General features: G+C 41.3%; 2 protein-coding genes across 5 annotated transcripts in view; one reads left to right on the top strand and one right to left on the bottom strand.

Annotated features, from left to right (window-relative positions):
• Window positions 1-3,465, top strand: part of LOC109466269 (cyclic nucleotide-binding domain-containing protein 2-like) — a 31,794-nt gene extending 28,329 nt beyond the window's left edge. For both annotated transcript variants that reach the window (XM_019763971.1, XM_019763970.1), the window contains 4 exons: window positions 123-358; window positions 1,181-1,267; window positions 2,273-2,407; window positions 3,190-3,465. In XM_019763971.1, coding sequence (XP_019619530.1) covers window positions 123-358; window positions 1,181-1,267; window positions 2,273-2,407; window positions 3,190-3,372 — 641 coding nt within the window. In that variant the 3' untranslated portion in view covers window positions 3,373-3,465. The remainder of the gene's footprint in view (window positions 1-122; window positions 359-1,180; window positions 1,268-2,272; window positions 2,408-3,189) is intronic.
• Window positions 3,466-5,431: 1,966 nt separating this feature from the next.
• LOC109466265 (guanylate-binding protein 5-like) lies at window positions 5,432-13,172 on the bottom strand. 3 transcript variants are annotated; one of them, XM_019763962.1, is made up of 10 exons: window positions 12,897-13,172; window positions 10,620-10,922; window positions 10,122-10,254; window positions 9,854-9,980; window positions 9,357-9,532; window positions 9,118-9,245; window positions 8,702-8,991; window positions 7,357-7,552; window positions 7,036-7,172; window positions 5,432-6,552 (listed from the first exon to the last, which is right to left on the bottom strand). In XM_019763962.1, the coding sequence occupies exons 2-10, from the start codon at window positions 10,912-10,914 to the stop codon at window positions 6,343-6,345; spliced, it is 1,692 nt and encodes a 563-aa protein (XP_019619521.1). In that variant the 5' UTR covers window positions 10,915-10,922; window positions 12,897-13,172; the 3' UTR covers window positions 5,432-6,342. The 3 variants fall into 3 exon arrangements, with proteins under 3 accessions (XP_019619521.1, XP_019619519.1, XP_019619520.1); XM_019763960.1 differs by having other exon boundaries at window positions 5,432-6,573; window positions 12,897-13,169; XM_019763961.1 differs by having other exon boundaries at window positions 5,432-6,573; window positions 12,903-13,169.
• Between the last annotated feature and the right edge of the window lie 1,630 nt (window positions 13,173-14,802).

Here is a 14,802-nt window from a genome sequence, read left to right as displayed (position 1 = left end):
ACCAGGTTTTCGGCCCTTCCATGCATGATGTCTATCTATTTCTCAATTGTTATATTTCGTTTTATTTGTAAGTACAAAACAATAAGCAAGTAAACCAACAAACCAACTACATGTTCACCCAGATATGACAATCAAGGTTCTGAAGGAGCTGGGACAGAAGAACAAGAAGAGGGACCATCACCACTTCCTGCGGGAGAGGTTCATAGACTTCAAGCGGCGGAAGGCGGAGATGAGGAAGGGCAGCTGGCGGGTCCGGCAGTTGGAGAGACCGGAAATCAACATCGACACCAAGGAGGAGACGCCGGAGTCTAAGGACAGCGTTCTTAAGTCGCTGGAAAGCATCATCTTACAAGAACAGGTATGCAGAGATTCTTTATCGACACTAAAAAAGTACAGGGACTTTTGTATGGTCCTCTACAACTAAAGATCTAACAAGGCTAAATACATGTGTGGATAACGTCATCTTACGTACAGAATATATTTATGCGGTAACAATAAAGGTTGAACTATTCTCTAACATGTGGTCTCTAAGATCGAAACAGTCTTACATGTAGTTTTTTGCAAGCGACATCTTTTTTGTTCCAACATGTTATGACAGGACATGGAGATTCGGACGGCACACAAATTTTCTATGCCTCCACCAACGCTAGAGTACGCATTTTCACCTGAGTGAAATGAGGAAAATTTTAAGGACAGTGTTTGGCTAAGATGCCGGAAAGCATAATCTTACAAGAACAGGTATAGGTTTCTGCGACATTTTTTTGTTCCAACTGTAATGACAAGATATTAGGTGACCGCTCACTAGACAATACCAGTACTCATTTTTTTTCTGAGTAAGGCAAGCCGTGTAAAGCTCCTTTTCCATCTTCTGGGTATCAAGTTCTGATCGGTGACATGACAGGATCCGAACCCGGGACCTCCTGGTTCTGCGTCGAGCACTAGGCCGTTACGCCACACCACCCCACAAGACAAATTTGATATCGATGAACTAGCATTGGATCAAATTAATTATTTGAAAGCTAGAGGCATTTCTAAAGCAGTCTGACAAATTGCTGTTTATTGTGATACTTTCACGACCAATACAAGTTATGATAATAAAAGTTGCGACAGAATCTTGTGTCTGCTTACGGTAGCTTAAAGAAATATTCACGTGTTTGGTGTACTCATATGTTGATTACAGATTCCGGATGACCAAAGCATGACGTCACAAATTCAGGACAAGCCAGTCTTTGTGAAGATCAAGTCCTTAAACAGGAGAGGAGTATTTGTAAGTTCTGAAAATTCTTCTCATCGCTTTTGCTCTACTACGTTTCCAGAGAATCACATACATAGTAAACGTATAACGACTCCACGTTACAATGCAAAATTTATGTAAATTGTGATTTTAGAGCCAGGTTAGCTGAGTCTAATTTCAATGTTGATATTCGGTAGTTGGATATTTGTTTAGAAGTATATTCAGCCAAAGTTTCGGTGCCCGTCTGTCACCTTCCTCAGGGAAAATCTTTACTTGACAACATTTATGTCTGTACGTTTGGGAGCGCATCGTAGATATGGTTTCCTTTAACCGTGTAGATATGTAAATATTTTACGTTTTTCGGACGCATCTGTAGCAGCGACACCTGTGCTGTGCAATGTGAACCAGTCAGAATTGCCCTGAGGAAGGTGGCAGACAGTCACCGAAATGCCGGTTGAATTTTGTTGTGTAAAAAAAAGAGTCTCTTTGTTGAGCTTTGATTCCAGTTTACAAACCGTAACATGGCTCTGTCCTTGGTGCTGAAAAAGTAATTACTGACTAACTTCACAACTAAGTCAATATTGCACACAATTTCAGTGTCTAGGCTGAATAAAACACTTGGTTGGGTCTAAAGAAGTCTCTTTATTAAGTGACTTAGACTACACCAATTTGATTTGTTGGTTCTCGGATATTTTTTAGAGAAAATATGAAGCAACAGGGAGAAAAAAAAATAAAAAAGATGTAGGCATCCTCTGATACACCCAAAAGCTATGATAGGTGCCCTGAGGTCAACATGCCTGTTTGTTTATAATTCAAACAATGAATTTTAACCTTTTCATCAAACCAGTACAACTAAGAGCTTTCTTCGGCCATTTGGAACAAAATATGAGCATTTTGGAGTTGATTCAAAACCTGAATTTTTTTTTGCAAATCAGAAAAGAATGAACTGGGCGAATCCGAGAACTAATTACATTGTTGTGGCCGTACCAAGCTGATGAAACTCTTTACGGAGTATTAAATCTACACGTTGTCCTGCAGGGCCTAGTAGACCTGGTGTTTGATAACCAGCCCAGTCTGATCCTGGTCAGTGACGGGGCGGAGGTCCTCACACTGTCCAAGAAGTTCTTCTTAGACAACGCCCCGGTACAGGTCATCAACCGGATGAAGGAAGACGTGAGTAAAGAGCCTTTTGTCTTAAGAAATATATCTATAGACTTCTTAAATACGTGATAGTTACCTCTTATGTCAACCCTTCCACAAATGTGGTAAAAGTTTGACCTCTTGATTTTCTCGATAGCTCAAATTTTATTACCGCAACAAACGCTTCTAAAACTCAATTTGCCTTGCACTTTGTACCGTGTTCTATCATTTGATAGTTTTCCTCATTTAATGGGAAACTGGACTTGCGTCCGTCAACCTTTCAGTATCTTTGTTCTTCATAACAGTGTTAGAAATTTATTCCGATGTATTTCATTCATATTGGATTTCATTTTGTAATAATCTATGGCTTTGTCATATGTAAGTGGTAGTGTGAAAATGAATCTTCGTAACGTGAGTGCATTACCACCATTTTAATTATGACCAAAAGGGCTAAACGTTCTAGCCAACACTAAGTAAATTGAGACCCAAATTTTCGGCCGACTCCGTCAGCCTTGTTCACGGAATGGACCCTTCTACTGCAGCTTCCGGGACGTGACATCGGAAACACGTAACTGCAGCAAAGGGTCTTTCGTGTCAGATAACCTGTGTCGCCCCCCGTCTCTGTTCTATCTTTAATGTTTGAATAAAAAAATGTGGTATAGCTCAATGAATAGATAGACATTTTGTGAATCAATAAAGGAAATGCAGGTTGCTTTCTGATAGTCATGTTATGATGCAGACCCAAAACTGTTATGACGCACTCCTATTCCTTTTCAAAGAATTTGACATCCGTTCTTGTCCACGTTGTTCTACAGGAGAACCCGTACCCTAGCGAGCAGGAGATGCAGCGCAGCCTGCAGAAGCACGTGAACTGGCGGGACTACCGGCTCAAGTCCCTCCACACGACCATGCGGGAACTCCAGGCCCGGCCGCCCAGAACTATCCTGCCGCACCTGCACGACGGCAGGAAATGGAACTCGGTCGTAGAAAACCACTAGGAGGAAAATAGACAGCCCGGTATAATAGCAATTATGGTACTAGATATAGAGTTCAACAATACACCACTATAAGGCCACACTGACTTAATCTTAGACCACACCAATTTAATTTGTTGCTTCTCGGATTCACCCGCTCCATTTTTTCTGATTTGCAAAAAAAAAAAAAAATTGTGGGGTTCTAAATTAACTGCAAAATGCTTAATGAAAGACATGTTTTGTCCCCAACAGTTGAAAAAAGTCCCTTTTCTTCCTATTTCTTCAGTTTTTCAATGTAACAATGCAATTTTGTTTCATTAAAAGTTCAAAATCTATTGTTTTAACTACAAACCAGTCTGGTATGTTCACTTCATGGCTCATATTGTAACATTTCTGGCTATCATGGAGTGTCTTGGCTTGTTTTTTTTATATTTTTTTTCGCCCTGGCGCTCCTGATGTTTTCTGAAAAAATCCGAGAAGCAACAAATTAAATTGGTGTGGCCTTATGGATGATAAAAAATGGAACTCAGTCGTAGAAAACCACTAGGAGGAAAATAGACAGCCCGGTATAATAGCAATAATGGTACATTTGTACCAGATATTATCATGGAAGTTCGTCTATGTTTGTAGTTACATGTTTTAAGAATTTTAAACTTTCAGAACAACATCATTTTTTAAATTGAACTTGATTCAAACTCATCATGGTGTAATGTTGAACTGTAGAATATCTAGTACCTGTTTAAAGTTTAAACTTTTGATCCAATACAAAGATTTGTTCTCACTTAGAGCTTTCGACTGTCACTCTGGTCTTCTTCAGTAGACTGACCCAGTGAGGCTTGTCACGTGACTTCTCTGAAGTGTGACATCAACACTGGGTCAAAGGTAAATGATGTGTGACTGGTGAAAAGACCTTTGTGTCAGATCAAAAGTTTTAGCTTTAAACAGGTACCAAATATTATATTGTTCAACATCATTATTGTATTAAGTCAAGTTTAAAAATGATGTTGTTCCGAAAGTTTATATCTCTTCAGAAAGTTGAGACAGGTACTTAGTATTCAAACAAACTTGCAAAACAATGCACTTGTATTTATGACATATTTCATTGTCACCGATTGCTGCATATAGCTTTCCTTTGGGTTTCTTCATTGCCTTGCAAATATTGAGGTCCTTCTAACTTTTTTCTGTGTAAATTATTTTGTCTGGCACACCAATGAACCAACAAAGAATGGCTTGCTGAAGGAAATGAATTGATACATGTGTATTGCTTAACGCCACAGCAAGTAATTTTTATGGATGACATCAGTGCGCGCATTAAGTTTTGCCTGATTTGGGGAAAAAAACAAGAAACTTTGTTGCCTTCTGACAGTGGTCGACGAAAATGGGCAAAGATGTCTGTTGCCATGCCGGAAGGTGGATAGCAGATAACTATGAAGAGAGGAGACAAGAAAAGGCTCTGATTTAATGTGTTGTTTCTTACTTTGATGCAGTGATATGTGATGCTGACTGTGTATATGTGAGCTTCCCACTGAATAAAAAAACATTTGTACAATGATTGAGTCAAAATTTGAAAATGTAGGAACCTTGCTTTTTTCGGCCCGCTCGCATTAGATTTGGAGTCTTAGGAGGATGACATCCATAACATTTACTTGCTGTGGCCTAATACAAATACAGAGGATGTTAACAATTCACTGTTGCGGCCAAGTTAAAAGTAATGCTGCTCCGAATGCCATATGTATACAAGTCTAACAATCTTGTTACAAGCTATTGTTCAGCCCACCTGTTTATATTAGATGCTGTATCATACAAATTTTGTATATTTCTAAATTTGTGCAATGTGTACCATATACATCTGTATGTGCTGATGCTGCTACTTGTGTATACACTTTTTCTTATTTAATAAGTTTTGTATTAAAGAGACAAACGCATAAATCATTTTTGACTGCATGTGATTATGTGCATTTTTCTTCTCTAGTTTGGAAAATATTATCTATATGTTGTTGCCTTAGTGCATTAATGCATTGATTTGACACATTATAAAACAATACTGAAACGCAATGGCTGTATATTTTAATTATGTCTTTATTTCCACCAAGCGGTGTACAGTAACATAACATAATACATGAAAGATCTGCTGAAGATCACGCAGGGGTCAACGTTAAATTTACTGGCTGCCAACTCGATCTGAGGTTACAAAGCCTCCGCTTTCCTGCTACTCTATACTACTGCAAACACACAAGAAAGCACACACGCATAACGTTACATATGTGCACCCAAAAGAAATACCTCCGTGCTCTGTGGTAATTACACCGATGCCAGTATCATGACCATCACTATCTTTAAAGTAAACACTGTATGTAATTGCAAACATTGACAAGAGAAATGTGGTGATATAAAACTATATGCTAACATGGAGTTCTACTGTGAACGAAATACTTATCAAACCGACTATCTCTACTTAAATCTAATGAAGTTGGTATACAGGATCATAAACAGTGAATACGCAATACATAAACAGGTAAGAGGAACAAGGTAACTGCTATTCTAATCTATTCTATTCTATCAAACTATTCTTGCTATTTGGGGCTTTGACTTCTTCTCAGGAGGCAGTGGGAGATGAATTGTCCGACTCTTTGAAAAATAAATGGGTTAGGAGATTTTAACAGTAATATAGTCTTTTGTTGTTTGTTGAGATAAAAAAACTTGGGGAAATACTTGGTTACATATTTGACATGTTTTGATGTTAAAATGCACTAAGCTTATACTTGGATGATAAGCATATCGATATCAAGTTTATCTAATACATTACTAAGTATATTCGTCTCTCTTGTCGCTGCTCTGTACTTCTAAACACAACATTCAGTACATCAGCCCCTAACCCTTTCTGTGCAAAGCTATTCCCGCAACACAATATTGCAAAGCAAGATTCTAATTCCTTTGTTCTTCCAAGTATCCAACTCCCATACTGAAGTCATACTCCCATTACAATCACCTCTTTTAAAAGATTCCAAAAATCTTTCTCCTTCGCTTTCTCCGTGCCCTTTCCTCCGCCGCCCTCTGTGCCTGCCTGGCAGCTTCAGCCAAAGCTTCTTGTCTCTTCGCTTCCACCTCTGCCTCCCGTCTCTTGGCTTCTTCTGCAGCTCTCTCGGCCTCAGCCCTCGCCGCTTCAGCCCTTGCCAGCCTCTCCTTTTCAGCGGCCCTTTCTGCTGCTGCCCTGGCCTCTTGTTTCTATCGATAAATTATCAAAGGTTAGTACTACCTAGGGATGTGCATTCTGGATATTCGCGCACAGCTGGTGTGTTACGCCGAAAGGCGGTTATACCGGCTATACAGATACAGATACACTCCCGGCGTGCCTTGGTCGTAGGTATGACGTTTTTAAAGGAGAAATGTCGCGTGGGGTACCTAAGGCAAGGCTATTAGAATCCTATTTGGAAGCATCACAGCATGGGTTGTGCAAAAATCTCTTCTTAAATGATCACTTGCATAAAGATGTTCAACCAAAAGATCAAGGTTATTTGCAGACACATTTTTGTGTCAAAAAAAATTAGGGATATCCCTCAAAAAAGAAAATGCTGCCAGCGGTTCAGTTTCCCTGCCCAACTAATACTATATATTGGTCATTTTTGACAGTTCATGACAATGGTACAGTCCCCATTCTATTGCAATAAGAGCCTGAGGTGATCTCACCTTTCTCTGTTCTTCCTTAACTCGGCGGTCTTCCTCCACCAGCTTCTTGTCTGTGTCCATGATCGCGTTCCTCCTTGTCGTCTCCGTGGCACGGAAGGTCTCCAACACTTTCTCAACTGCTGGGCCTTTTCCAGAAGCTAGATATACAACAAAAACGCTATGAGAGATGGTCCTTTCTGGCTGTAACATGCTGTAACTGCACTGCACGGAAACCTGCTATAAACGTGTGATGTTACAATACCTCACTCTTTCGGGGTAAAATAGCACAAATTAAAGTCATAAAACTGTGTTTCGACTGAGCCAGTCGTCCAAAACACTCACCTTTTTGCCTGTAGGCTCTGTACACGTCTTCCATGTCCTTTGCGTATGTATTGAATCCACCGATTCCATTGTACTCTCCCCTTCCCACTTTCAGTCGAACGGGAAGGTCGACTTTTTTCAGGATTGTCTCGCAGAGATCCTTAGACTTGGCGCTGTTAAGATTGAGCAAGTCAAGGCGTTCCTTATTGAGCTTCGCCTGAAATGAGAGGAACAGACCACTGCATGAGTTTCACTTTGTATGTCAGCAAAACTTATGTTCATCCCCAATCGAAGCCGTGCACCTAAAATTCTGCAAACATTCTTTAAATGTGCCCAAATCTTCTTGTAACCTTGCTGTGATGGCTGAATTAGGGAGATATCCCCTTAGATTAGAAGCGTCACTCAACACCATCAAACACTACCTCAGAATACGTCAGAATGTGCCAGCTGATAGTCTATCTGCAGACGCACTTATGTGCCAATTTGATTTAGAAGCAGTAGGTGCCAAATGCTGGGCTACTGGTGTTCGTAAGACATTAGAGGAATGCGGTTTTGCCTATGTTTGGCATTCGTCCTTATCATCTACCTTCAATTTGCCTCACATTATATCATCTATCCACCAACGCCTTAAGGACATGTACCTCCAATCCTTCATATCAGAAATGCGGAACAACAACAAATTACGAACATACAGATTTACTAAAAGATACTTACCACGAAGAAAAATATCTGAAAATTACAAATACTCGACACAGAACAGCCATCACAAAACTCCGGATAAGTTCACACAAACTCCACATAGAAAAAGGCAGACATAACCGCATTCCTCTACAGCAAAGGATTTGCCAATTTTGTACTTTAGATAATATTGAAGATGAAAGTCATTTTGTTGTTGATTGTACTTTATATAGAAATGAGAGGGATTCCCTGTATACGTGTATAATAGATAAGTTCCCAAACTTTAGACATTTAGACAAAATAGAAAAGTTCGCATTCCTTATGAAACTTGACAAACAATGTATCATCAGTCCAATATGTTCTTACATCTATAATTGCCTAAAGAAGCGAGAAGAAGTTGAACTAGTTAATAGTAGAACACATTAGCATGTATAGTTTAAGCGTTACCACTGTATTCTTTTCCCTTGTTTATTCATGACCTGTACTTAGCTTGTTAGAGCACAAACGTACAATAAAGGTCTTTCATTCAATAAAACCTTTGCATTTGTCACCTCAGCATAGCTATGAAATTATTAAATTATTGCGTTGGCAAAAACAATGATGTACTATGTTTATGATAGCTTCTACATTGCATGGGGTGACTTATGTACACAGTCAACTGGTCACACATCTAATAAAGGACATTTACCTGGAGACGCCTCTTCCATGTCCCATCTTTGTCCCACTTCCCCACGTCTGCAGACATCCTGGCGACGGCGTTGTCCACAGCAGCCTGGATTCTCCTGTTGCAGGTTGCCTCGTCAGTCGGCATGAGCGGTTTCACTGTTTCCTCAACAGTTTTCTGGAACGTCTTCATCTGTTCCTCTGAAGCCCGGCGGCACTCTCCTTCCGCCATAGCCTCGTATGCACCAAGAACAGACGGCATGGCGTTCGGGTCGTTGATGGCGTCGATATAGTACCGCATGATGTGAAGAAGACCTAGAGGATGTGGCAAGGCCATTGCTATGAGTTCATATGGTCGTGGTAACAGATACATTAAATGAGTATGAGAAGTGCTGCTAGGAAAAATTCTGAACCACGCCAAATCACATACTAGCTAAGTACCTGTGGTTTTTACGTCCTCTCCGTTGACCCTCTTGACCTGGCCGGAGTTCCAGATCTCACGGGTGAAGTTTCCAGTAGCATCTTTGTACTCCATCGGTAGAGCGCTGTCCGCTACGTTGCCAAGGTTGCTGAAATTCACAGAAAAATATCTGCAGTGTGCAGCAGTGTTCCTTAATGTTCGTGAGAGAAATGAGTGTCTGTCAGAAATATCTGTTCTGCTTGGAAACTAAAGTGTGTACCTCAAGACGTCCGAGTTTATGGAGGGTGCAGGAATCAGTCGGAGATGCCGCTTTGGGAAGAAGGCCTTCACTGCAGACGTCATGTTGTTGTGGGAGTTGATCGCAGTTGTGTGGCCATCTTTGTGCTCCAACAAGAGTTCCAGGAACTCGTCAGCGGTTAGGCGTCTTCCGTATTTCTACAATATGTCACAAAATATTAATAAATAAGCTGCATATCGATGCGAGGCTGGCCTGGCGCTCACATTCAACATATAAGAATTCCATTCAAACTGGAAAAAATGAGATAAGGATATGTTATCTAATTTTTTCCATATAAAAACTATATAGGGGATAACTATTAGAGAAAGAGTCATCACGACCTTTTCAGTTATCACGTTTTCCAGTGAAAATAAATTTACGTAGTAAATAAATGAGATAGAAAGCTATGTCTGAATTTGTGGTATTAGAGAAAATGACCTCTAGGACCCTTAGCCCTCGACATTTCATCAGGCACGTACTTGAGGTGTTTTCAGGTGAGTGTCTTGCACGGCCACCCACAGCTCGGGGAAGTGCTGACCAAGATTTTGTCCCTCGTCGCCACCATCTCTTTGAACACGGATACGTTCTGCGAGGTCTCCCATGAGTCTGAAATGGTAGAATAAAATTCCTTGTACTTGTGCCTGGTCGGAATTTTGAAAGGATGGTAAAATATCCGTCTATCAACATGTTAGATAGTACGTTGTTAGATGTTTAGGCAGATGAGAAAATAACCTGCAGAAGACATACCTCAGATTAGTCACAAAGCCACTGTCTGGGTTCCCCTGGAGGTTGAAAACCAGGTGGTTGGAGATGAGGGTGGCCAAAACCAGATACTTGGTGTCTTTATCTCTCTGTTCCTCATCACAGTAGTCACCCAGACCTGCAATCATATGTTGCCATTCATTCATATTATTTGTCAGGGTGGAAAATAATAATTTGATATGCATGCCACAGAGTAATGCCGGACTTTGGAAAATTCATTTGAACTCGCGACGTAAAGTTGTACACACAGTTCGCATTTGCTGTATAGATCTGCAACATAATAAGCAAACATATAGATCTGCAATATAATAAGCAAACATATAGACTTGCAACATAATAAGCAAACGTATAGATCTGCAACATAATAAGCAAACATATAGATCTGCAACATAATAAGCAAACATATAGATCCGCAACATAATACGTAAGCAAATAGTCGCCACTGCTATTTTGTCAGTGGCGCTCTTGAGAAAACGCTCTCACCTTCAGTGTCAACAACCATGAGATAGCGACCAGTCTGAACCGGATGGGGACAGATCCAGAACCAGAAATCCTTTGTTTTCGATTCCATGTCGTCTCCAAGAGGGAATCCAGACCTCTTTCTGCATAGGAGATTTGCCAGATGAGACTTCCCTTTCCTCATCGGCCCTACAACCGACACAACATCGACGGAGCGAGGCGGGAGGCTGGAGAGGATTTTCTCCGCTGCAGGTGAGATGTAGATCTGTCTCCGGTTGTTCACCTCCCGAGTTGATGTTAGCTTGATCGGACGATCCATGATTCGTCCTGTTAATCATTGGAAAAAAATACGTATGCATGCTTATATATGCCTTATATATATGTTTATATACATATAACATGCCTTAAGAACGTGTTACAGCACACTGCCTCTGTTTGAAGCTCCCAGCAGACAAAGACAAGCTCAAACGTCGCGTTTCTACTCATGGTACAAGAAAAATAGGAATAAAAACCTTTAACGTTAAGTGTTTGTTTGGTGTCCATTTTCTTTGAATTTGGAGGTTGCATCCGCGCTGGACGTTTAAACAAAAGCGTTGAAGTTTCTGTTCCTCTTTCTGCTGTCACACATGACTAGCATGGACACCCGAAGGTTTCCTTTTGTGTGCTAGCTGCAAAAGTCATCACATTTTGTTTTACCTTTGAATCACTGTCTATCTGGCCGCAGATGATTTGGGTCGTGAACCCAACATTATTGATTTTTTATGTGTCATTATTGAGGTGGTTTCTTTATGTGAAGTCAGGTAGTCAGGCTGCACGAGCGTCACATATCACAGTATCCCGCACGTTCCAACCGCTCCTCCGCGCTGTACCAGCAATGATCAAAGGGAAATGTCCAGCGGCCGCTAGCCTGCAAACCCAACGAATTTCGGTACATTTGACCGTAATAAGAAAATAATAAACACGCTATAAAGTTGAAAATGAGTGCTGGTGAGAGAAGAAAATATTGGGAGGTTTTTGTTTATTCCACGGTCTTAGGATAGCCCTGACCAGTATTTGCAACATGCAAAATTGTACGTCCAGACTATTTTTACGTGCAAATCTTGAAAATAATGTGCAAATTATGTCTAGTAGTCAGGCGTTTTAGAGGAAAACTTTTAGGAGATTCCGTCCATATACCAATAGGTAATACCAGTGGCGGCAGTACAAGGAGCAACGGGCAACCACTCGTATTTCGCCACATTGAAAGTTTAAACATAACAATTTCCCCGCGCCAGTATGCCCCTAGCCCCTCTTCAAATCAAGTTTTGCGACGCAATCATGAACTAGGGTAGGCCGGCGGTAACGCTGCGTGCGCCACGATCATGATAAACCCAAGCCCGCTGTTCCGTTCGAACTTTTTATCGTCATGTACTTCGAGCAAAGAGACATGAAAAATTGGAGAGAGGAAAGGCCAGCGGGAAAAAAATTCTTGGGTCGAGGGGAGGGCCAGTGGAAAAAAGTTGAGCCCAGTGGAGGAACTGGGCCGTGAAAAAAAAATACCGAACTCTCTGTGCGCCATATCATACACGCCACCATTCCGAATTTACTGCAATGCATAATTTATAGGCTGTGACTTGGTATGGAACAAGTACATTGCACGAAAAACATTGCATGAAAACACATTTCAACAACCAATAGAGATGAGATCTCATCCATATAGATTCTAACTATTGTGCCGTATGTCGTAGAAACGGGTGGAACGATTTAAAAATCAAATTGCCCCCTGTCGACGTACGGCGCACAGTGATATCGTCATAGGTAACAACACCGTGCATCCTACGATGTATTGACTGGAGCTTAAATATCTTGGTTAAAATACGACACTTCTTCCCATCCGGTGGCGGTGGTCCGATAACATTAAGATTTAATTACATCACAGCAACAGTTTATAGCTAGCATCCAGGGCTACAAGCGCAGCCGAGGGTGCCGGGTGGGCGCATACAACGCCCGTAGAAACGCGTTTACGTACCCTGGATGTCAGAGTACAGCGGGGGCTGGCCGATTTCTCGTCGGCTCGCCCGGCTAAAATCCTAGTCAAATTGACCCTCTCTGGCGGCCAACCTTCTCTGGCCGATTAATACCCTTTTTAGACCGATTTCTACGATTTATTCAGCCCGCAAAAGAATTCTGGTGGAGACTACTAAAATCCTATGAAGGAGACCATAGTTGTGTCACGCACGCATGCATGCTACTAGCGAGAGTAGAAAATATTGGGAGGTTTTTGTTCATGAAGACACATTAGCATTAAGAATGCATCCTTACTTGTACCTTGTCGTGTACCCCAAAACTGTGGATCAGTCTGATAGCTGAGTCTGCCGCTAGCCTCTCTTGTTGCCGCTCGCCAGACAGTACGGTCCGGTCACTACTGGTTCTGTCTCGTCTAACCGGAGCGCAGTTTGTTCGTCCTTTTATATGCTGCCGGTTCAATGTTATTGACACAATACTAACAGTAACTATGGATACATGGCCAGCCATGCAAAATGTCAATGTTGATACTGGAATCCGGGTTACAATACTATTTTTGACTCAGACAAAAAAGTAAGTAAACATTTTTGTCGCGGTTCTACTCATGTTCTGACAGCAAAAAGAGGAACAGAAACTTCGAAGTGTTTGTTCGGTCTCCAATGTTTCTTTAGGTGTTGCATCATATCAGTAACGTCAAAGTTTCGGTTCCTCTTTTTGCTGTCACACATGAATAGAACCGGGGGTTTCCTTTAATATGTGTGTTGAAGCACACGCTTGAGTCATCACATTTCTGCTATACCTGGGACTCATTGTTTTTAATTCAGACCATTATCGATCTTTACATTGTAGTATTACGCTATTGTAGTATTTACTTCTACAGTTCTAGACTATGGAAAGGTGACTCTGATTTACAAGTTTAGCTTTACTCAGCTTCCAAATACCGAAATAATTATTTGCCAACACGGACTCGCAGTTTTTTTCGTTTCAGTTATGCAAGATAGGTCTTCTCTTACGACACTTGACATCCATTGATCATTTTCCTCTTCATCTCAGTTGGCAGTGTAGGAAATCTGAGGCTACAAATGCGCCTCATTAATTGGACCCAGGCGCACCCATCAGACGCAACAGATGGCCCATAATCCAACATGCTTGGAGAAATATTTGATCTGTAGCTTGGTCCTGGCGCGGGACAAAATATATTGTAGATGGAAAAACACTGGCTTCCCGAATGAATTTTTGTTTAAGCCGGCCGGCGAAACGTTTTTTTCGGCAGAACTACTGATATGGCGGCCGTAATACGTTCTTGCGCCATATACACTGTCGGGACTTTCCTGTGACAACAATTCAAGATGACGTCTTCGGGACTTCCGCCTTCCCAGAGGACACCGCGAACTGCTGTTAAGGTGTGACGCATTGTGTGCGACGAACTTGACCTTGAATTTTTTTCGTTTATAAGATAAAACTAGTCAAGACATGAAACTTGGCCACATGGTTGCTGAGATTTCGGCAACTTTGTACTTCGGTACCTGTCGTAGGGCTAGGTCCCGTACAAGGCCCGAATGGTCTTCTTATCAGGTCAAATTTACTATTCCGGCCGACTTTTTCGTACGTGCTAGCGGAGTGTCGGGACTTTCCTGTGACAATTCATGATAACGTCATCGGGACTTCCCCCTTCCCAGAGGACACCTCGAACTGCTGTAAAGGTGTGACGCATACGGTGTGCGACCTTGCCTGTGGTATTGTGTCTCAGCCGTTGATTTTAGGGACCAAAATGTTGAATTTATGATTTGAGGAGTCCATAATTTGAGCATTGGAGTTGTGTATTGACTGAAAGCAGTCATGATCACCTTGGGTCCCATCCTACATGTAATGTTACATCCTAGATTTTCATTTTCTTCATAACGATTGAATCGCTCAAACTTGAAATAAGTACGAGCGTAATAGCAAATAGGAGAATATCATGCCGGTGTGGTGAACCATAACATATATCACATGTTTGCTACACCTGGATATGTGTAAACAATTTACCCGCCCAAGAATGCAAAAATCGATAATGGTCTGAAAGATATACAGTTGTTCCCAGGTATAGCAGAAATGTGATGACTCAAGCGTGTGCTTCAACACACATATTAAAGGAAACCCCCGGTTCTATTCATGTGTGACAGCAAAAAGAGGAACCGAAACTTTGACGTTACTGATATGA

This window comes from Branchiostoma belcheri, unplaced genomic scaffold, assembly GCF_001625305.1.
Source record: "Branchiostoma belcheri isolate BF01 breed outbred unplaced genomic scaffold, Haploidv18h27 scaffold161, whole genome shotgun sequence".
Classification (NCBI taxonomy): domain Eukaryota; kingdom Metazoa; phylum Chordata; class Leptocardii; order Amphioxiformes; family Branchiostomatidae; genus Branchiostoma; species Branchiostoma belcheri.
The sequence above is the reverse complement of the archived record's forward strand: the minus strand, read 5'-3'. Positions and strand labels throughout refer to the sequence as shown.